General features: G+C 35.7%; 1 protein-coding gene across 3 annotated transcripts; it reads right to left on the reverse strand.

Moving 5' to 3' along the window:
• Nucleotides 1-532: 532 nt before the first annotated feature.
• Nucleotides 533-24855, reverse strand: LOC131060741 (cyclin-dependent kinases regulatory subunit 2). 3 transcript variants are annotated; one of them, XM_057994110.2, is made up of 4 exons: nt 24683-24855; nt 2606-2678; nt 1164-1224; nt 533-1044 (listed from the first exon to the last, which is right to left on the reverse strand). In XM_057994110.2, exons 2-4 carry the CDS (start codon nt 2656-2658, stop codon nt 898-900), a joined length of 261 nt encoding a protein of 86 aa, XP_057850093.1. In that variant the 5' UTR covers nt 2659-2678; nt 24683-24855; the 3' UTR covers nt 533-897. The 3 variants fall into 3 exon arrangements, with proteins under 3 accessions (XP_057850093.1, XP_057850092.1, XP_057850094.1); XM_057994109.2 differs by having other exon boundaries at nt 2606-2675; nt 24683-24854; XM_057994111.2 differs by lacking the exon at nt 24683-24855 and adding an exon at nt 23847-24026 and having other exon boundaries at nt 2606-2675.
• Nucleotides 24856-25638: the final 783 nt, after the last annotated feature.

The raw sequence follows: 25638 nt of genomic DNA on the forward strand, positions 1-25638 counted from the left end.
AAAAGCAGAAGCTTTCATGCTTCTTACATAAAATTTCTAATGGAGATGCATTTATCATTAAGGTATAAACGAAAACAAAAAAAGGGAAGAGAAAGACCAGCCATCAGCTACTTATGGCATTAATATTTAGAGGCTCCATACTTTATAGATTTTGAGTTTAAGGCTAGAAAGATAATGTGATTTAAGACATAAGAACCTAAGGTTGATATTCACTAATTTGAGAAAAGCAACTCTGCAAACAATATTCTTTCTGCTACCAACTGTCATTGAGATCACTAGAACATTACTATCTGCAAGTGAAAAATAAAATATACCCTGAGGATATTATTCTGCCATATTAAAGGGGCATTGAGCTTTGAATCCCCTTTTTGGATTGAACCAATGCCTGTTTCTGTCAGAGTAGCATGACTCTTATCTCAGGGAAGATCAGCAAACAAAATCGCCACACGTGAATTTCAACACAACCAAATTGAAAAAACATGTACAAATTCATGTAATAAGCAATAACTTCAACACAAAAACTAAACACAAATCAGGAAATAGCGAATGCATTGTTTAGAGCTCAATAAGGACAGAAACTGCACTACTATAAACTCAAAGATTAAAAATTGTATACAGGCATATCATATGTAAGAATCACATGATATACCCACATCAATGATTTAGTTAGTCTTGGATTAAAAAATCCTGTTCTCAAGCTGAAAATGATTTCCCAAAGGATAAAATATTAAAACCTCAACAATAAGTCAGTTGATAAAGGCATCAAACCGCTATCTGAGAGGAAACCCTCACAGAAAATGCTAGACAGCACTAAAGGGGAGCAAAAAAGATGATAAAGAAGGCAAGGAAGCCACTCTGCATTCAATTGAGATCTTAGAATCAACAAAATGTCACTTTCTATGGCTGCTGTTGATTTGGTAATTGTGGCTGATTTTGCTGATAATTCAAAGGCCTTCGAAACAACATAATGTGGGGTTCAGGACGATGAATGGCATAGTGTACCCATCCACGAGACTGCTGAACTCCAATAGCTCTCCACTCATTCTAAACAAAAATTAATGAAAGCATTAAAAAGCATACTTGAACATGATACATTGTCTTAGAAAGAACACTTTGAGAAACATTTTTTAAAAGGAACTTAATAAACCTGCTGTTATGATTACCTCTGCAAGTAGCCGATTCTTTGGAAGCAACTTTGCAATCTCTGGAGGAAGAATCACATGTCTAGAGACATACAATGTAAAGCCATAAGGCAAAGGCTATGTCTAGATTCAAGTCCATCCAGATGAAGCAAAACTTTAATTGTAGCAAAAAAACCCATACTTTATAGGTGATTTAATGCTCTAAATCAAAATGCACATAGGGAAGAATGCCAATATAGACAGAGTCGCAGAGAAATTCCTTTGATAAATATATGCAATATGAATATATACGTATGTAGGTGCACTTGAATGAGTGTGAATAAGACAAACTGCAAGCGCATCCATTCATATGAGAGTAAGCAATCCCAAATGTCAGTGTAAGTGTGTACATGGTAAGTGCATGTATGTGCACATGCACAAAGAAATGGAGCCCATATACAGTGTCACTGTTCAGTAATAAATCACTTTCAACCAAAATTCAGGTTATATGTCTCATTATGATGATACAAATTGATGCAAACATTAAAGTACAGGGAATGTGTGTGTGTGTGTGTGCGCACACTTGTGAACTGCTGTGAACCTAAACATACATAAAAAGAGTTCATCTAGGCCAAAATAAATCTTGGCAACAGCAATCTAGGTTATACATATGCATTATGGATGCATAATTAAAATAAAGACCCCAAACCATATACATGTCTAGAGGCATAAGGGAAAGGCTATATCCAGAATGAAGTCCATCCAGAGAAGCAAAACTTTAATAGTAGCAAAACAGCCTACACTTTATAGGTAAGCTAATGCAGTAAATCAAAATGCACATAAGGAAACATGCCAATATAGACAGTCACAGAGAAATTCCTTTGATAAACGTATGCAATATGAATATATACGTATGCAGGTGCACTTGAATGTGTGTGAATAAGCCAAACTGTAAGCACATCCATTAATATGAGAGTAAGTGATCCCAAATGTCAGTGTAAGTGTGTACGTGGTAAGTGCATGTATGTGCACATGCACAAAGAAATGGAGCCTAAATACACTGTGCCACTGTTCAGCAATAAATCATTACCAACCAAAATTCAGGTTATATGTCTCCTTATGATGATACAAATTGATGAAAACATTAGAGTACAGGGAATGTGTGTATGTGTGCACTTGTGAACTATTGTGAACTTATACATACATAAAAAGAGTTCATCTAGGCCAAATTAAACCTTGGTAACAGCAGTCTAGGTTATACATACGCATTTTGGATGTATAAGTAAAATAAAGACCCCAAATACTTTTTCCTTTCTCTTCAAACATACACAGAATAGAATGAAACATAACTTGCAATTTGTCTAACATAGATCTCTAGCCTATGCAAATTCATCCAAGCCTGAAAAAAAGTTTAGCATGAACAAAAACAAACAGAGATGAACATAAAAACTTATAGTTAAAGAGCACAAGATCTGGATAGAAACCTGTACTCGTAAGTATCATCAAAGTATTTCTCAGAATACCGAATATCAGGCATGTTGACGAAGTAGAGACCTGCTAAAATTTGAGCCCACAAAAGAATTTAGACCCTAATCATCAAAACCCATCTTGCAGAATAACTATTAAGAAACAAATGGAGTGACCTATAAGTACATTTGCATAATGATGACAAAATATCTATATAGATTTTAACTTGATTTCTCAAAATTCTAATCAATCTGATCTGGCAATGAATTTGAATACCTGAACAAAAGAGTGATAGATCTTCAAATCCCCCTATTGCAGTTATGCTGCTTTGAAGAAACATAAAACATGCCAAAATCCAAATAGAAAATAAAAGCCAAAAAATCTTCTTTCACAAAATCCAACATGGAACACCAATGATTTGTTCTTGAAGTTGAATTGAAATGCATTGTATTTTTGGTAGAATTGGAAAAATAAAAGCACATTAAAACCCTTATAGATGTACAACTAAAAGGGGTTTAGTAGCAATAAGGAGAGAGACCTTAAAGGGAAATTGGAAACCACCACCGTATGGTAGTTTTCTAATATGGCTGCTGAAGGCAACCCAGGAGCTGTTGGAGGTGGAGCATTTTCTAATGGTTACTGGGCTAGGTCAAAATTCATGTTATGTATGAGTCTCAATAATAATTGCCAGATTGCAAAGTTGGAAGCCAACTCCAAGATTGTTAATGATATCATCAAAATAGTAGGTTGTCGACCCTAAAAACTCAATTCAGTTGCCCACAGCATCATTGCTGGAAGAAAAAGTTTCCCACACAGCAGATTGCCATTATATAGTTATTTTCCATAAGCTGTTGAAGGTGTAGTAGTCCATAAACACTGGGCTTATAACCCTGGTGAGCATCGACAAACAGATTCTTATTGTCAACAGTCTTTCAAACCTTCTAAATAATGTCTACCATTGGAGAACACATGGAAAATACAGTTAAACATGCTCAAGAACATCAACATAGTGTGAAAACTTCACAACAGGCCATCAAACAGACTGCAAGCACAGTGAGACACCATATACAGACGCAGAAACCCTAAACTGGTGAATTACAGTAAGAGTGTGCTACAGCATCTCACTCACTATATCAGGCATCAACTGCACAGATCATATCACCTTATGGCTATCACTATACAATGGCTGCAAATTGCCCTTTCATTTGTTCTCTGCCCACTGAAACCATGAAAACCTGTCTCCACACATAGGTCTCACAAAACAAGCATAAAGAAAATTACAAAGAGCAAACCCCTCAAACATGAAGTTTACCACAGATATGCAGTGACCTCCCTCTATACATACATACATACATGTATACATATTTAAAATATATAATACATACATACATGCATGCATACATATATATACATACACATACATACATACATACATACATATATATATATATATATATAAATGTATATAAAGGTTGACCAATACTGGTATTGGTACAGGAGACTAGTACCAATACTTGAAAAATAAGAGACGAGGGTACTTGAAGATGCTATTTTTTCAATATAATTTAATATTTTATAAATTTGTTACAAGGTTTTAGCAATTGCTGGTGTGGGGCAAATATGTAATAAACTTTAGGGAACAAGAACTTGGCTCAAATTTGATGCTAACCTATGGATATCTCTCAATTAAAAAATATTAATGAGATGTGTCCCAAGGGGTCAGAGACACATCTCCAACAACCTTGATATATATGTATGCATATATATGTGTGCGTATAGTGTTATTGGGTTCAACTATATAGGTCCCCATATGGAAAAAGTACAATTCAAGTGCAAATTCGAGTTTGGGACAACCTTGGGGTTCACTCAAGGTTTGGCTCTAACTCCAACCCCATTTCAATGCACCAAAAATTTGATACAAAATTGCCATGAGCGAGAGCACTGGTATGGAAAAATGGGAGTGGAACATTTCATATCATTGGCCAAATGTACCTATGTTACAAGTAAATATGGTTGAACGGCACACAAATATATTGAGATGTGTTTGTGTGTGTTGGGGGGGTGGGGGAGGAGAGGGGTGAATCAGTATAATACAACCTTCATAGCTTATTAAACTTATCAGCAACTTAATCCAACAACATGAACGATCAAGAGCAATAGCAAGAAATGCACACCATTCACACAAGATAGAAATCACCAAATTTACATGGAAACCCCTAAGGGAAAAACCACAATGACATAAGCTGCTTGGATCTATTGCTCAAATCCATCCTTGCTAAATTTTACAATGATTTTGTGGGCAACAACCCACAAGAGACACCAATCCCCCAATACAATGATTTACGAGCACCAACCCATTGGAGACACCAATCCCCACAACTGAGCACCAACTCAACAAGATCAGGAGACACCAATCTCTTTTACAATGAATTACGAATGATATAAAGTTCTGCCAAACAATTCTGCACCAATCAATCTTGCTCAAGCTTAATTTTGCTTTGTCATTTTAATCTGCACTAAGCCAATCAATAAACCTTCTGCTTTGCTACAAGACATGAAGCATTATACTCTCTCTGTGTCACGGATACACTATTTCACAGAATGGACACATTGTACACACACTTTTGGAAATCAAAAGATCTTCAAGAAATACCAATTTGTACACTTAGCCACCACATCCATGTTGACCATGAACAATTACAACCATCAATGTAACATGTGGAAGTTAGCCTATGAAGCTATTCTTAATCCAACCTTCATAGCTTATTAAACTTATCAGCAACTTAATCCAACAACATGAACAATCAAGAGCAACAGCAAGAAATGCACAACATCCACACAAGATAGAGATCACCAGATTTACATGGAAACCCATAAGGGAAAAACCACAATGACATAAGCTGCTTGGATCTACTACCCAAATCCATCCTCACTAAATTTTACAATGATTTTGTGGGCATCAACCCACAAGAGACAACAATCCCCCAATACAAAGATTTACCAGCACCAACCTACAAGAGACACCACTCCCCACAATTGAGCACCAACTCAACAAGATCAGGAGACACCAATCTCTATTACAATGAATTACAAGAATGATATAAAGTTCTGCCAGACAATTCTGCACCAATCAATCTTACTCAAGCTTAATTTTGCTTTGTCATTTTAATCTGCACTGAGCCAATCAATAAACCTTCTACTTTGCTACAAGACATGAAGCAGTATACTCTCTGAGTCACGAATACACTTTTTCACAGAATGGACACATTGTACACACACTTTTGGAAATCAAAAGATCTTCAAGAAATACCAATTTGTACCCTTAGCCACCACATCCATGTTGACCATGAACAATTACAACCATCAATGTAACATGTGGAAGTTAGCCTGCAAAGATATTCTTAATCGCCTTCATGTCGGCTAGGGCAAGGTCTGCAAATTCAAACCATCACTGACCGTTGCAAATTTTAAATATTAGTCATCAATCTTTTCAATTCGTAGGTAGTTAAATGATTATTGTGCATAGGCAAGTTTGAATGATATGTCAAAGCCAACTATGGGACACTAAAAAGTCATCACCCAATCAAGACGCGATCTCGAGTGCATGTCAACAATCAATGACACGCAACAAACAGGGTCGACATCACAACCAAGATTGGGTCTCGCTACCTTTTACCATGCACTAGTGCGATAGGATGACATGCGGCATCATCACACAATCTCGCATGCTTTCTCTCTCATATCCTTCACCTTTGCATTGGTTGTTGGTCTTCTTTACCTTTACCATGAGCTAGCATAAACACGACATCATCATACAATCTCACACTGCTTCTTTACCTACGCCTTCATGCTAATTGTTGATCTTCTTTAAATTTGTTGCACACCTTGGGCCCACAAGCATATGTGTTGCAACTACACACCCTAGTGACTTGACAAGGGACTAACAATGTACAAAGTGTGCCCTCATGCTATCCTAACATTTGTCTTCTTATCGCGATAATGCAACCCAAAGTGGAGTTCATGCACCTATGTGCAACCAATGAACAACTACCACAAATGCTAACAAGGATCTATGTTGGGGCCACCAAGAATTTTAAAACCAAACATAGGCATAAATCAAAATTATTTCAAGCACTCGATAGTTGGTCATACTAGGAGCTCGGTGTTGGTATCTACATGACGCGAGAGGCTTAAGTTTTTACTTAAGCGACTAGTAATAAGTCAAAGCCAATCAATGCCCAAATAGAACAAAAGTAAACTAAGGCATAAAACAAACTAAGGTTTTAAAGCATGGACAAAATGATAAACCCTAATCAAGTAAGTGCAAACCCTAAACTGCAACAGAGGGCTCCAACATGATTCAAATCATCCAACCATGAAGGAATCATTGATCTACCCAATGCTAACATGACAACATCTGCAATAGTCTCCCTCATCAATTCAACAACATTCTACACTTAACTGCATGCAACGCATCCTTTAACATCAATGACAATAATGACTATATTTGCAACAATGGTATGTTTCAAGGAAACAAAAGAGATTTGATTTAATCAAACAAGTGATAGAATTTGTAAAATAATAGAAGCTATCATTTATGCTTTAAGGTAGAAATTTACTGAAGTCATTAATTTAGAATGCTATTGAAAGAAGTCTAACTTGTTTCAAGTTTGCATTGACTTAGTTGCTAAAATTGCCATTGTTGGAAACATGTTGGATAGAAATTAATATTTGGCTGCATGGTTGTTATTGATTGTTTGGTAGATTTGAAATCTTATCAAAGTAGAATGTTATTCTTGGATTTACTAATGGAGTTATTGGTGTGATTATAGCAATCTTGATCCTCTTCTATCCATTCAAAGAAATCTTCAAAGGTTAAATGAAACCCTTCTTGATAAGGAAAAAGTTGTATTGAAATAATATGATATAAACCTATAAATCAATTCTAAGTTGAAAAATACTGAAAATATTTATAACACTTAGTCGCTATTCAAGACATCTTAGTTGTTGTGCAAGGCTTATTATTCAGTGGGAAAAGATTAATACTAGTTGTGCAAATACATTTCTTTGGTTGCACAATAGTCTTTGCTATGTAAGTAGTCTTCTATGCTAATATCAAACCTCTCCTGAACCAAGTCAAATACTTCAAACATTATGATTAATGCTAGCCTAATGTAGGGAAGTATGCAACTAGTCAATAGATCAACATACATCTATCCATCAATTGGGTGTGACTCTATGACTTTCTTTGCATGGGTTCTACTACTATGACTTTAAATGTTTGACAAATTAAAAAATATAAAGGATTTATGAACTAATTGCATAGACTATATTATAATCCAATTAACGGAAATTCGTATGAAGGATATCAATGTTTAGTTGTTACTTCTATACTTTAGGAGCGTGCATGCAATAAAATGGGTTAAATTATTAAAAGAAAGGGGTTTGATTTTTGGCAAAAATTACAAGATACAAACTCCTACAATCCCTAATTCACACCAAGTACGAGTATGTGAACTAAGCCTTTTCAACTTCCAAAACCCTTCAAATTTTACTATATCAAGACAAATATGCCACCTTTGACAATGAGAGTTCATTGCTTACTAATGAATTCACAAGGCCGAACAATCATTCACTATAGCATTTTACACATTTGCCACAACATTTTACAAATTCACCACAATATTTAGTGAGTTAGCCTCCTACACAAAGCAACAAACTCGCCAAACTTGATTTTCCACTTTTGTTTGGCATCTACAACTTGATTGAAGCTTGACAGAGATGTTCCAAACCACCTTTGCTTCACTCCAAACCACTTCACATTTGCCATTCAACTAATTTCAACCAATTTGACTACAAAATTGGTTTCCATGTTAGTTAACAATTGGTATCCCTAGTGACAATATCTCCAAGAACTCCAAGATCTAGAGCAAATGAACTAATTTTTAGGTCATGGAGCAATTACTTATGATTATTGAGACAAGTCAAAAATCATGTTTGTGAATCATAATCACCAAATTGTGGAGATTGAAGCCAATTCAAATATTGTTGATGATGCCATCTAGACAACTAGTTCTCAATCCTAAAAACATAATCCAGTAGTACAACATCATCACAGGAAGCAAAAACTTCCTACAAAGCAAGGCACCATCATGTATTAATTTCCACTTTTTCTTGGCAAGGTGCACTATTGCTCTTGTGGGACACTTGGATAAACAAGGATGATTGCATGACTCTTTGACATTGATTTTCTATGGAAGACATACAAAAAAAATTAAAAAGGCAATTGCATATTCTGTCTACATCCAAGATTTAGTTTCACATATTGAAGTTGGGTTTGCTAATCTTTTTTATGGTGAACTTGTTAAACACGCCCCAAGACTGAGAGGTGGGGGTGAATCAATCTTGATCAATCACTTAAACTTTATTCCTCAAATCAACATCAATGTCCTTAATCTTATCAGCAGCAATGAAAGATAAAAACAATGAATGCCATGCACAAGAGAACACCAAATTTACGTGGAAAATCCAAAGAGGGAAAAGCCATGGTGAGAGTTAACTCACAATATATGAACAAGATTACAATAGTTGTTTTAGGCCTACTGCCAAGGAAGCTCATTGCTCACAAAAGAACTTGCAAGCTGAGGTGCACTACCCCAAGGCAAAATACAAGGGACTTGCAAGTTGAGACTCACTACCCCAGGGCAAGATACAAAGAACTTGTTGGGGAGACTCACTATCTCCAAGCAAGGTACGTGAATATATGAATCAAGATGAAATAAGCCTTCAGCAACACTACCTTCAGCAATCTCCAAGTAAGAAGCTGCCCCTGAATATTTGTCTCAAGTGACTAACTTCAAAACAATCACCACACATTGCCTCAACTCCGCATCACATACACCGATATGATCATGTAAGCGCATACACATACTGTGATCCACAAACTCATACCACACATTCAAACTAATTTGATCTTCTATATATACCTTCCTTTTCATCACAGGACATCAATTAGATCGGCCAGAACAGGGGACAAGCATAAGTCCTATCAAGTCGACCACCAAACACAATTGTGGTGAGAGTGGTCCGATCCAGGAGATAGAGAGGACCTAAAACATCATGTCACATCTTTCTAATCTGCCCCAAACATTACACCTGCTATCACACATCCTCCAAAGTAGGCAACAAGGTAACGTGTAGGTAAACCATGTAGCACATAACCAATCAACCCAAAAACATATCTTCAAGATGAATAAACCTAATCTAGATCCTCACACGCCAAGGTAGGGCCCAAATACAACATAACACAACTTCCAATGCAACCAAAGACATCCAAGGATACACAACAAGCAAGAGAACAGACTTTGTCGGCCAAACCACAACAATTACCTTGAAACATTAACACCAAGCATAATGCATCATCAAACAAATCATCTAGCATCATGCGAAGCACGTAAGGGCATTCCTTGAAGATCCAACAACATTCCCAAATGCTTCTTTTTCCCTGTCACATCAAAAACATGCTAGCGCAACACAAACAATTACAAGACAATTTATTCCAAAAGGCCCAAAGACCTAGTCATGAACAAAACATCATTATCAACTCTTGCCAACCATATCAACACCTGAAACTTGAGTTGAGACAAAGCACAAACAATGCAAAACATGTCTCCAAGCCACAACACCTAAAACATAAGTGCAAAGAAATGCAAAGCATTCTCTGGACCAATCCTAACAGCCAACCAAAGTGCCAACAAACTGTAATGACCAACCACATCAGCTGCAACACCAAAGACCTAAAAAGATACGAGCAATGTCCACAGAGCATACACATTATGTTCAAATCCACGAGGCCATATCATCAAATGCAAAAGAATGCAAAAGAATGCAAAGCATTCTTCTAAGCAATCTTCAGCATACATTTCTACAGCTACTTACACCAATAATCTTCCAAAGACCAAAATGTCCTAGAAACATCATTTTCTCACTCGAAGAAATAAACCAACATTTTGTAGCATACACAAGATCATCACAGCCCAATCCACTTTAGTGCCATGCTTCTAATCCTCATCTTAATACTTTTAATGCATCTAATCCTTATCTTAATACTCCTCATCTCAAAGCATCTAATCCTCGTCTTAATATGATATTATCATTATGCTTCAATACATCATACTGAGTGTAGACATATGACACCAAAAAGGTGGACATCCACAAACAAGGCATTTGCAACCAACACTCATCTGTACTCAACATACTCTTGACAAACATCATTTCGGACATATCATCAATGACAGCACACCAACTGCAAGTTGACATCGATGACAACAACACAACAACTGCCAACAAAACTTTACATTTGGTTGAAAAAATGTAATTTTCTTATCTTTTGTAAGAAAAATGTATTTGGTTGACAGAAGAAAACCAGTAAAATTCTAATTGGGAGGAAGAATCTACTACAAGCTCATTTGATTCCAATAACTCCTAAAGTCTACAATTGCCCAACAAGGAAAACAATTTTTTTTACAAGAGAATTTCAAAGCTAGAACCTTGGAAAAGCTTAAAAGCCCCTATGTTAGGAATTGATTCTCAAAATCAATTTTAAATTGGGTAGAAAGCAAGACAATTTGACTGAGAATTATACAAAGTGAAGATTTGAAGTAGCATGTACAATTTGGCTAGGGCATTGGCCAAAAGGCTTATGTGGCAAGTACTAGTTTCCCCTAATGCTACAATTGCTACAATTGCAATAGAATTAAGTAGGATCTTGACAATTTGAGTGAGACTTGAGCCAAACCAAGACTAGAGAAAAAGTGCACACCTTGGACAAGGTATTAGGCACAGAAGCTTATGGGGCTAGTATTGTTTTGTTCATGATGCAAATGGATTTATAGGAACAAAGGCTTTGTGAAATCTCAATGAACTCAATGAAATGAATGGATGGCTGAAGATGTTCCATTGGCATTCCAAATCCATTTTAAAAAATGGGGACATCCCAAGGATAACCATCTATAAGGGGATATCCCACATTTCAGGAGTGCCTAGCAATCTCAAGGACACGCTTGCATCTCACAAAAAAATCACAATCAAAGAATGAATTTCAAAGACTAACTTTTTTAATTAATGAAAAACCCTAACACATCTTCTAGGCCCTACAAGTCATCTCACCAAATTAGGTTTTTGTTTCTATCACATAAGCCCTTTCTTTTTTTCTTGTTAATTCCATAATGCTAGTTCACCATTCACCAATTCAACTTCAACTTCAAAGACAACTCAAACATGCAACAACATAGCCTACAACAAACTACTTTGCGTGACAATCTACAACAATGTTATAGCCTACAATTGAAGCAGCTAGGTATGCAACAAGATGTATCATTTTTTAGACTTTCAATTTTTATTTTTACAAGGGAAACAAATTAAATAATTATTACTATTTGAGTATCTTTAACAAGCAAGCATACAACTATTGAAATGAGCTAAGTTGTTGGTCCTAATACAAGAACAAGTTCAGTATTTTGATATATGCCAATATGACATTTTTTCATCAAAAGCACAAGTTTGTATATGCATGTATAGATACCTCTATATATCTATGTATATGCATGCATGCATGCATGCATACATATGTAGATATGTATATATGCATACATATATGTATCTATACATACATGTATATTTGTGCGCGCACACACACACATGTATATAATTGAACTTGAACTATATACATATATCAATACATGAGTACATACTATATATCCACTAATCCCTTACCCCTTACCCTTTACAAGTTTGCTAAACTAACAATTTTACTTTTAAGTCCAATGGTTGTGTTTTTTATTAATCACCAACATCAAAACTCTTTCAAACCCTATAACATAGGTGATAACTCTTTAAGACTTTTAACCATGGCAACCATTTGTTCAACAATGTAATAAACTTGTAATGCAATCTTCATTGTTGTTGAAAGTATAGGAGATGAGTATGTTAAAAAGATACCCCAAGTATGCCTTGAATTATATTTGCTTACCCCTATATAAATCAGCCTAACAAGTAATTCTTATGATCAATTTTGTGTTTTCCTTAGTCACCAGCAAGGTAAAGCTCTTAAGTCAATTGTTGCTTCCCACAAAGAAAGCCAAAATGAGAGTGCCTTCACTATTGTTTAAAGTTTAGGGCATGAGTGTATCAATAAGACGATCTCTTGTAACATTCTAGGTGTATGTACTTAACCTCTTCACAAATCTGCATATAGACAATTTAAGTCCAATGGTTGTGTTTTAAAAAATGTAAAAGAAAATGTGTTTTTTGATTTTTTGATTGGGGTGGCCTATGGATCCGCTTGGGTTTGCCCAAGACTAGCTTGAGTTCGCCCAAAGCACCATATGGGTTCTTCTATGAAGGAGCCACAAAGAACACAAGGTGATCAAGGCAAACCCAAGGCCATCTCGACTCTAAACCAAACACATACAAGTAGGGGGGGATTCTACGAAACCATGCAACATACGAATAAGGAATTAAACCCTCAAAACAATACACTACTACGAAACAATGCAACATACGAATAAGGAATTAAACCCTCAAAACAATACACTAAACCAACAAAAGTTTGGATTGGTTACGTTGAAGCTAAAATACACATTACTAGCAATGTTTTACCAATTCAATAATGACATGATGGCCTAGAGGACCCCTTCACATTCTAGTTTGCAATTCAATATTGGTGTGATGGCCTAGAGGATCCCTTCACATTCTGGTTTGTGATTCAATCTTCCTATATAAATATGTCGAATTGTATATTTATGCCATATGAATATTACAAATTTGTCAACACCTTCAATGTTTTCCCACATTTCCTTTCATTCATATATCAAAGGTGGTGAAATCCCAATCTTTCTCATAAATGACTTCAATTTCCATGAGCATATTGAAGGGTTCAAAGAAATAAAGGTTATTTCTAGCATGACATTGGCTTACCAGATTTGAAACCAAATAGAAAATGTTCTCTCTCAACTCAAGGTAAAGCTATAAGCCCACTACTACCACAAAATTAATTCAAGTTGCACTTTGCATAAACAAAGAACTCATCCAAGAATCAATACAACACTAAGCCCTTTCAACATTCCCATTGTGTCATCAATAATCCTCTCTCTTTCCCTAAACCCCTACAAACATGTAATCAAAACTGGACAAAAGTATGCAAAGCAATTGAGTATTATTCCAAGGTGGATTTGAAAAATCATAAAAGTAAAGAGAGAAAAACTGAAACAGCTGTGAATTTTAAAAATTTTGAGTCAACTAAACTTAAGCTTTATGATTCAAAGGTCAAAGTAAATGGACTTTGAATTCAACATTAACAAAACTTTTACATTTTTAGTATTTTACTTTTTTATATTTATTATTATAAATAATATATTGTATGCTACATCCATTTTGAATTTCCAAAGTCAAGATGGATACGTTCAATATTAATGCTGATTTTGCATAAGAAAATGAAAATGATGAGGCAAAGGAATTGATTGCAGGCAGCCAAGCATAAACCTCAAGCACAGCCACAAAGAGCTCAACTACAAGTGCATTAAAATCTAATTGTCCTTCAGAATTGTTGCACAATATGCCAAAGGGCCACTTACAAGAAAAAACATTTACAACACTTTGTAGCAATAATTGACACAAATAGAGTATCTTATTCAGATGGAACTCAGAAAGGGAAATGCAACATTTGCTTAGTGGGATGGGATGGCAGCATGACAAGGACCAATGCACATTCTTTACATACCCCTAGTAAAGGAGATGGACCTTGTCATTTCCATCATTTGAGGTGAGTGCAATGGAATCAAGGGGGAAACGGAAAGCTACAAAGTCATCCCCACGGACCTCACCAAACCCAATCACACATATGTTCACTATGCAAGGATGGCAATCTGAAGATGAGGCCATTGCCAATTCCTATTTTGGTAACAGCATTTCTTTCTATGCTGCTCAATCTCCTCTATACAAGCAAATGTTTGACAAGGTAAGCAAAAAATGATCTCAGATTTCCACAATCCGTGATTTTTTATTTATTTATTTATTTATTTTATTTATCGGTCACAATCCATGATTTTGATCAATGATGAATTTCTGAATTAGATTGCGTGTTAGCTTTTGTATCAACATTTTGAATCACACTCTGTGATCCACCATTAGTTTTTTATGTCTCCTAGCTCTTTACTATCCTAACGATGGATCACCGAGTGTGATCCAAAATGTTGATACAAAAATTAACACGCAATCTAATCCAGAAATTCAGCATTGATCAAGGTAAGCAAAGTTGGTCCTAGTTGTGTGGATCCTAGCAAGACTAGATTGAGAACCACTCTCTTGGAAAAAAGTTATTCCAAGGTTGACTTGTCGATGGAGGAGATGAAAACCAAATGGATGACACATTGCTACAACATAATCATGGATGGGTGGACAAATATTAGACACCGTCCACTCATCAACATTATATTTTCATGCATTGATGGACCTTACTTGTGAACAATTGATTGCTCAAGACAACATAAAGATGTTGAGTTTTGATTTCAATTTTCAAATCTTGAAAGAGGCAGTTGGGGAGGTTGGTCCACAAAATGTATTGCACGTGACTATTGATTTGGCAAACATTTGTAGGGAAGCAATTATGTTGATTCAATCTAAATATAAGCATATCTATTGGACCCCTTGTGTGCATACTATGAACCAAAGATGTAAAAATCTTAATCGGCAATAAATCTTTTAGGCAAAATTTTTTTTAAAATCAGGAATCGGGAAAAAATCGGCAACAAATCGGTAAAATTATCGAACATTTGAAAATATATAATTTTTAAAAATATTTTTAAGAAACACACATACACGAAATTTATAGAGCACAATAACATATTACTGGTATCCATCATATATAAATCATAGTTTGAGTCAAATACATACTATATAGTAATATACCAAAAAACAAGAAGAGATTGCAAGACACAAGCGAGAAAAAGAAGAGGAGAAACAATGACAAAAGGAAGAAACGAGACTAAAAAAGGAGGCAAGTTCCTTTATATGCAAATCGAGATTTTCTAAATTTTAATCGTGATTTAATCGCGATTTTTGACGACTTCAAATCGGGATTTTTTCCAAATAAATCGAGCGAGATTTAAATGGAGATTAAATCGTCTAGGCAAATGAATCGCAAAAAATCGGGATTTTTCCGATTTTTTGAGGATTTTTACATCCTTGCTATGAACAATGCACTCAAAGAGATGGAAAGATAGGGTGGGTGAAATAGGTGGCGATGGATGTGTTGATGTGTTTTTTATGCACTTCATACACAAAATAAAATACCAAGGTATCTTATCCTCTCTTGAACAAAATCTCCTCAAATGCTGAACTAAGTGATCATTCGAGGTGACTCCAAGGTTCCAAATGGTAGGTCTTGACATGTGGATAAGCTCAATGGTCTAATGTGATATTGCTAGAATCACAAGGGGGACTTACGTTTGCTTGAACTCTGCTTGAATGCGGCTAGAACGTGGGAATTTGCTTGAATTGAAAAAAGGATAAAAAGGATGAGGGTTTGGAAATCTAGTCTAATCCTAGGGATGCAAGAGACTATGAATGACTTAGTGAAATTCTACTAAACTTTGCTTTGCAATGCAAAGAACAACTCCACAAAGCTAGTGCGATCTTCTAAGGTAACCTTATGATATTCAAATCACCACCAACAACATAGACACCATCAATGGGATGCATATCAATGGGTGACTAGAAATTGAATTTAAGCTTATGTAAAGAGTTCAATCAACCGCGCAAAGTATTTAGCAATCAGCGAAATACAAGTAGTATGAACATGCAAATTTCACCATTAATCGTCCACAATAACTTCCATCCATTCTATCAACATTAAAACAAATGAGAAGTAAAGACCATGCAAATTGTTGAATCAACACATGAAATCAACCATATCTTCAATGAAAATAATGTGCTTCTTGCAAAAAAGTCTTGGCAACAATCTCCTTTTCTCCTACTCTATTTTAGCTACTTGCTGCTCTATATTAACTATTAACCTACAATTAACCTTTACAAATGAGGAGAGCAAGCCTTATATAGTGCTCTCAATACAATTGAATGGCCAAAATCAAATCCACATCAATGGCCAAGATTGAAAGAGAGAAACCCCAATTAGGGTTTATTACACCCATTACATGGCATTTAATGCTTGACGAATGATAAAATTACAATAAATAGGACACATGTCCTTCCTTGAATGTTTGACCAATGAATGATGAGGTTAGGTATATTGAATCTTGTGCCTCCAAATGTGATAGTTATCCTCCTTGTTGGATGATTCAAGTGCATCGAACTTGGACGCCCTGACTTGGAAGGATGCGATTAGGTTGAAGATGACTGGACGCCACCTTAGCTTATTCCCTGTAGTAGATCATCACAAGTGTTTGTGGTTGAGGCATATCTCTTGATACTCAACATTTCCAAGTGCCTATAGTGATGAATGAGATGATGGTGGGAGATATTCCCAAATTGCATCATCCTCTCTGACCTAATCACCTTCACCTATCCTTGATCTTGAATCCCTTCACTTGAAGCCTCCGTCTTGGATTACTCTCTAGCTATACTAGCAATGATTCTTGGATTTCCAAAGGAAATGCAAGAAATTTGTAAAATTCCTTCCTTTAGCACCTTCATCTCTAATGCTTGCTCTTTCACGATATTGATGAATTATCCATCCACCTTGTGTAATCTTGTGAAACCTTCTCCTTTGAGCCGTTTCCTTGTGTTGATCTCCACAATGCTTAAGTTGTCTCTCTCGCATTCCACGTGCTTGCATCCTGCATCAGACCTTGATGCTGTTTGCAGCTAGTTCCTTCATCCTTTTTCCTCATTTGCCTGCAAAACAAACAAGGATATCATCAAACATGCCTGATATACTGATTTTACTTATTTTTCAAACTCTCTAATTTGATATGCATTGTATTCCTGATGATTTTACATGTCTGATTTTACTGATTTCAGTGATCGGGACGATTCAATCTAAGATTTCATCCTTTAGAGGTCCGATTCATGGATTTTGATGTGAAGTCCATTACCCACCTAGGCCGTGGATTTAGGAGGCAACTGGAAATCATCCAAGACAGGTCAAGCATTTAGGGGGGCAATGGAAGTCTGTGGATTTGGAGGGTCACTGGAAGTCAAGCAAGTATGGCCAAGGATTTAGAGGGTCACTGGAAGTGCTCTCAAGCTGGTCGGGCATTTAGTCCCCAAGTGGAAGTTGAAGGAAGATGGCCAGACTTTTAGCCATGAAGTGGAAGTGAGCTTCTCCAAGGTAGGCCATGGATTTCAAGGTGAGGTGGAAGTGGAAGGTTGAGTTCTCCAAACTATTGATCTCATTACTTACTTCACCCCTCATCAAACTTACTGCCTTCAAGTACTTAGCTGATCAATTCACTTCACCTCCAATATGATGTTCTCTTCATTCTTCAACTTACTCCAAACAAGTTTAGCATGTCAAGGAAAATTCCCTCCTAGGCCGTGCTTTGAGGGTGTGAGGGAAGTGGAAGTGGAAGTGGAAGGAAGTGGAAGTCAAGGGCTAACTCACTCATTGCCACCTCCATTCAACATCACCATCAAGACCTTGGTTGCTACTCATCAAACACCTCTTCTCAGTTGATTGCTCATTACTTCCATGCTCCAACCTAAAGAAGTACACTTGCATGCTTGACTACATGTCATCCCTATGAGTCATACCTTGACCTATCCTAGAAGTTGCATTGCATTCCCTCTCAAGCAAGAGGTTAATAGCCAAAGAAACTACTACCAAGCTAAACGACTAAACTAAGACAACTAACCTACGAGCAAAAATTGGGAGTCCCTATTTGCAATGGGGCAACATGTGAAAATGTCACAATAGGATGCAAGGGAGGCGCAAATGTTTATTTGCAACCACCACACTTCATTAGCATTGTTTCAAGCCTTTGCAAAGAAAGAATTCCTCAAACTAGTTGAGACTTTACTTGCTTCCTATTTTGTTCACTAGAGAGGATGCTTGAGTTGCAAGAGCCATTGCAATTTATGGCTATGACACAAGGTTAGAATGGGTGAAAAGAGACAAAGACTAGGAAGGGAAGGGAATGGAGATTGATCAATGATACTTTTTGGTCGAATATGAGATAAATCACATTTTTTTGTACAGCTTGTTTTCACTATCATCAAATTTGAGGATTCTAATCATTCTAGTCTTAGGGAGATCAATGAGTGTATTGATGGCATAGTTAGCCAAATGTAGGCCCATTTGTGAGAAAAAACCCACCCTAGAGTTGTACAATGAGCAAATTCACCCTATCGTCTAGAAAAGATCAGAGAAGTTGAACACCCATCCACACATGGCTGCATATGCTTTGAATCCAAAACAGTACGTGCAAAGATTTGATAAAATTCTTCCCATTGATGATCAAATAAATGTATGGTTTAGAGGAAGCTTCATTGATCAAAGTTGAGTGGATTAAATTCACGCAACTAGGTAGCTTCATCCACTCTCTAAAAAGGAACAAGCTTACCTTGTGAGAGCAAAAGAACTCATAGCAATGCATGGTGTTTTGCATCTATCTGATCGCAAGACACCTAACTATAAGCAAAGCCCAATGCAAAGAGGGATGTAGAGCCCAAGGAGCCACGACAACTTGATGATGATCACAATGTGTAGATGGGGTTAGAAGAAATAATTCCACTTCCTTCCAACAATTTCAATAATGAGGAGCTTCCTACATATGCCACTGCAAATGATGATGACAATGATTTTTGAGCTTTTTCCTCGAACCAAAACAGCTATAGATATCATTTTTGGCAATTTAATTTTGCCATTTGTCATTTTAATGCTTATCACTTATATAATGAGATTATAGTTGATGGTTTGAACTTTCAGCTTATTACTACTTGAACAATTCAATTTGAAATGGATTCCGATTTGCAGCAAATTATGATGATTTGTGAATGACCATTGATATTCTGTAATGTCCCCACTTTGAAATGAATAAAAATTAAATTAATATATAAAAGAACATAATTACATATAATTAAAATTTGAAAGTTAATGAACGGTCAAAAGGCATGAAATGCTAAGTTGTGACTCCCCCAAATATGAGGTATAAAAGCGAGAAGAGACCTCATTTGAAGGGGGGATAATTTTGGCAATGAGAAGTGCGGATCTGATTTAAATAAGAAGTGTGGATCTGATTGTGAAAGGTTGTGTCCCTTTCAAAAGGTAGAAATAATGAAGAGTTGCACTCTTTCAAAGGGTGCTAATGGTGAAAGGGTGTGTCTCTTGCCAAAGGGCATACATGATGAAGAGGTGTGACCTCTCCCTCACATTGAGAGATATAAAAAAAGGAATCAAAAGCAAGAAGATCACCATCGAATCAGATCAGAGGAACAATACAGGTAATCTACATTCATCAAGAAGAAGATCGAGCATTACTGCCTGTGACAACAGATTGGTATGATGTATCTCACTCATTGCTAAGTGACCATTTGCAATAATATGATATGGACATTAAGAATAAGGATCAAATATATAGCGTGAGATTATATATTTATAAATGCATATTAGGGAATATTGTCAATAATTTGCATTGGTAATAATAAGGAAATCAGATTTATACTTAATCTTTCATCCATTCGTAATACCTAAAAGACCAATATATTAAATAGTCTAGTCCTTGACCTTCCGCTAATGCCTTCGTAAGGATAAGTTGGTTTGTATAGGGAGAGGCAGAGTTATATTCCTCACAAGACAGGTAAGTCCCGAGATGGGTATGGACAGCTGTTCCTAAAACCTTGAGGGAGCTTGCTTGTAGATTGGTTTCCAAGCGTCCTAGCATAGTAATTCCCCATCGCCCGTTAGGGTTAGGGAAGTAATAAGGATAAACGCTAAATACAATAAGAATTAGTTGTTCTCTAATCTCAAAAGCTTAATTTAAGGCAAAATAATATTTAATGATGTATGTCAATTATTGGGAAATTGGCTGCCTCCTAGTAGGGGACATTACAAATGGTATCAAAGCTTTGATCCTGCCATCCTGCAGGGTAAGGAAGAATCAATGAATCATTCTAGTCAATGAGAAGGAATCTAACAATACGTGTTTTTATGTGTATGCTCCGTGTTTGTATAAATCCATGTGTATGCTTCGTGTTTTCATGTGTATGCTTCGTGTTTTCATGTGTATGCTCCATGTTTGGTTCATACCTGATGTGTTTCCAGCATGTTTATTCCATGGGTGTTTGCAAAGCCATTTCATATTGGGAATCATTTTGAGATGGAAGATAAGCAACCCCATATTAAGACGTGATTAGCAGTAGAAGGATATTGGATTACCATTGTTAAAGATGGGAACATGATCAGCTCACCACAATTACACATGGAAGAATGATGTGAACAGTGAATTCATATGTCTTCTCAGACTGCAGCAATTAGAAGTTAGAACATAAACAATAGTTCATTAGACAAATTGATATGCTCGACCAGATTACAGTGATCAAGAAAAGTTGAAGAGCAGTGATCACACAAATAACAAAAGCAATAATAAACAAGATGCAATTCAAAGTGGTATGCAAGGACTTAGTTTGCATAGGATGTTGGCCGACTCACCAATGTTAGTTACCACAGTTTATAAAACAAATTAAGTATAGTTAAAGGCCCATCCTCATCCAAAGGTGCGACTCATTATAATAGAGGACACCGATTTATTATAGCCCCTAATACGCAGCAGTTTGTTTAGTGATTATTTTTAAGAGGTGTGACTTATGATAATTATAAAAAGAAATAATTTGCTCTTGAAGGAATGTGACCAGTTTGGATATATCTATTAGATGTGGAGAGGCATATCTTTTTTAGAAGGTATATATACACCAGTCTCAAAGGGAGGATTCTATGAAGATCATTGCAGACTTGTGAAGAAGTAAATAAGTAGTATGATGTGAGTTAAACGATAGAAGGCTTATATACCAAAGGCCTTTGATAAGCAGAAGACTGCAGCTTTATTGAAGTAGTTTAATGCAGGTATAAAAGAAGATTCATCAAGAGTATATGAAATGTATTTAATGTGCAAACATTAAAGAAGATAAAGGATACAAGGAAATCTGAAGTAAACTAAAGATTTTATAAAAGGTATTTCAAGAGAAGAATAAGGTGGTGGAGAAAATTTTGAATACTCCATGATCATTGCATTAGGACACGCAATCTTAGGTGGGGCAGACTGGAATGTCCCCACTTTGAAATATAATTAATAATAAATAATAATAATAATAAAATTAAAATACAAAAGAATAAAAACTAAAATTAAATTAAAATATAAAATAATATAATTAAAATTTGATTAAATTTAATGAATGGTCAAAAGGCATAAAATGATAAGTTGTGACTCCCCCAAATATGAGATATAAATGAGAGAAGAGAACTCATTTGAAGGGGGGATAATTTTGGGAATGAGAAGTGCAGATCTGATTTAAATAAGAAGTGCAGATCTGATTGTGAAAGGTGGTGTCCCTTTCAAAGGGCAGAAATAATGAAGAGTTGCACTCTTTCAAAGGGTGCATCTCTTATCAAAGGGCATTGCCATACATGATGAAGAGGTGTGACCTCTCCCTCACATTGAGAGATATAAAGGAAAGGAATCAAAAGCATCCAGGGAGATCATTGAATCAAATCAGAGGAACAATACAGGTAATCTACAATCATCAAGAAGAAGATCGAGCATTACAGCCTGTGACAACAGATTGGTATGGCGTATCTCACTCATTGCTAAGTGACTATCTGCAATTATATGATATGGAACATTAAGAATAAGGAACGAATATCTATAACATGAGACATTATATTTGTAAATGCATATTAGGGAATATTGTCAATAATTTGCATTGATAATAATAAGGAAATCAGATTTATACTTAATTTCTTATACATTCGTAATACCTGAAAGACCAATATATTACACAGTCTAGTCCTTGATCTTCCACAAATGTCTTTGTGAGGATAGGTTAATTTATATAGGGAGAGGCAGTGTAATTCCTCACAAGACAGGTAAGTCCCAAGATGGGTATGGATAGTTGTTCCTAAAACCTTGAGGGAGAGGTCTCAAGATGGGGTATGGACATGTGTTCCTGAAACCTTGAGGGAGCCTGCTTGTATATTGGTTTCGAAGCACCCTAGCACAATAATACCCCATCCTCTATTAGGGTTAAGGAAGTAATAAGGATAAACCCTAAATCTAATTGGTTATTGGTTGTATTATAAAGAATAAGTTGTTTTCTAATCTCAAAAGCTTAATTTAAGGCATAATTATATTTAATGATGTATGTTAATTATTGGGAAATTGGGAAATTAGTACATATTTAATGATGTATAATAATTATTGGGAAATTGGGAAATTAGTACATTTCATCATTTTGATGTATGATTCTCATTCAACAATTTCAATTAGGCCTTGGCATTGTTTAGTTTAAGTTATGACTTATGATTATCAATTTGAATTATAAGTTACCTGTATTTCTTTTTCATGACCTATACATATTATTTTATCAAAATGTATTATAATATTGCCGTCCCCTCAACATTCCCCCGCTGACCCCAAATTTTATAAATTAATTTATCATCCCCAAAAACCCATCCCCTGTCCTGGAAACTCAGAGAGGCACTGACCCAGTGAAAAAATGACCTCTGATGCTTATGATACTGCAATGTCGAATCCGAGGATAACGATCGTGCTTGATCTATATCAAGCTTTATCTATGTTTTCTAGCGCTTTGGTGTCTTTCTTAAAGATGCCTACGTTACTGTGTTCAGAAATTCTGAATCTCCAACAGTTTTGAATTTGGAGAAATCGAAGTTGTATTCTGCATCTCATCTCACAGTTATGATAAAATATAAAATGCTTTTTATGTGGGCAAGACATCATCTATACTCATTTCTGCTAGTTAATAAGCCGCCACCGTGATGTGGTCCATTATTGCAGAACTGTAATCCTATTTTCAAATAATCGAAGACCTAATAATTTGGCAATATGAAACAACTAAGACGCTGACAGGACACCACTAATAGTGTAAGATAACACATTATAATCCACTTGACCATTATCCAGATAAAGCAAATAACGTGAAAATAACCAAAAATAAGTAAAATTCAAACATGGCATTCTGTATATGTGCCCTGTGCTAATGTGGATAACCAAGAGATAAGCTAAGAACCTGTTGTGTGATGATACGTGCTGACTCAAAAGAGTGTAATTGAAGTTCAAATTTTCCAGCTGAACCCAATAAGACAATACGTAAACATTCGAATATAGTTAACATTGGAATGTAACTGGGGTGCGTTACATGAATAAGGTCCAATGTGGGAATGCAGTGCAGGCGAGATTTTGTGGGTACGTTGAGTCACACAGTTTAAATCTTATGATAGTGGGGCAAGATTACTTGACAGATTTAAATTTTCAGAATGCGGCTTAAATTTTTAAAATTGACCCAAGAGGGTCCACCAAGATCAAATCGCAGCCCAGAATTACCCTACAGTAAAACGCATCCCAAGCTTATCTTTGCACTAAAATGCTATCCAAGCTTACCCAAGGGGTGTAGGGCGAGGTTAATAAAAGCTTAAATCTTAAGGATGTGTCGTACACACACCAAAATGCAGTCCAAGATTGACCCACAAAAACTTACGCCCAAAGAGCAAAATGCATTCTAATCCTATCCCACAACAAAATGCAGCTCAAACATATCCAACGCTGCAAACAAAGATAGCTTAACAGGGGAAAATAATTAATTAGTGTGACCCAGATGATCGATTTTCAAAATCTTTTTATGCAGGCATTTCTTCAAAATGGTAGAAAACAAATTCAAGTTTTATGAACTGAGCTATAAGTAAAATGAATGAATGCCAGAGTATTATCCTACTATACCAGCATTCAAACAAAAATTACAAAACCCCAAATTCAAGAAAGCGAAACGAAATCAGAATAATAAAGATTTGAGTAGAAGACGTGGAAATAAAGGTCCTAAGGTGAAAAGATTAATAAGAAACTGCCAACCTGAGAATCAAACAAATCTCTTCTCCCGGACAAGAAACTCCACCAGAAATTTAGGCTACGGAAAAGTGTACAAGTACACTGGTTTGATGTGTTCAACGGACAAAAGCCAAATGACTTTAGAGCGTACAAATGCGGCGGGTAATGATTTGTAGGCGTTGCTAATTTGTAAATGGGAGAGGGAAAGTGAAATTTGAATAATGGCAGATAACTTCAGAATTTTTAAACTTCGAAATTAAGTTATTATTATTATAATAATAGTAATAATAATAAAGTACCCCGAAATACGTCTTTCTTAAAATTATTGTAAGATTGGGAAGGAAGTGGTGGTAGTGGGTTTTTTTGGGTTGATTTTTGAATTAAAAGTGGTTTTTGTTTTCTTAATTTGGTCATCAAATTGAAAAATGAAGTTTAGGTTTTGAAAGTATTATAGAAGGTTTCAATTTTTTTATTAAATGTATGGCTTGTAAGGAGTTTCAATTTTACACTAAATTAATTTTGTATATCAAATAGCAATCAAAATTCTTATACATATTATCTATCTAAAGATATTGTTGGCACTTCAAAAAATTTGTGTGTTTAAGTCCTCTTTATATTGTATTTCATAAGTTGTCCATGTTGCCATCTATTTATGGTCCATCAATGATAAATAATTAGAGATATGTTATATGACCCACATTTGTCCTCCTCCATGTCTTGGTCAAGTTTCCCTTTGTTTCCCTTTTGTTATAATTTGTGATTAACTTACTAGTCTTGTTCCCCAACCACTTAAGTTATTATCATGGGCCTTCAAATGTGTTCCTTAATTGGCCCCATCGTCCTAGTGACTTTATGTTCCTTGGCAATGCATTTACCTTTTATATTGCCTTGGTCAAAATTTCCAAATTGAAAATCTCATAATTTAGCTTAGTATTAATTGTTGGTTTGTCGAAGGGTAAATATGCAAGTTGTTCATATGG

Source organism: Cryptomeria japonica, chromosome 10 (assembly GCF_030272615.1).
Source record: "Cryptomeria japonica chromosome 10, Sugi_1.0, whole genome shotgun sequence".
NCBI classification, from domain to species: Eukaryota; Viridiplantae; Streptophyta; class Pinopsida; order Cupressales; family Cupressaceae; genus Cryptomeria; species Cryptomeria japonica.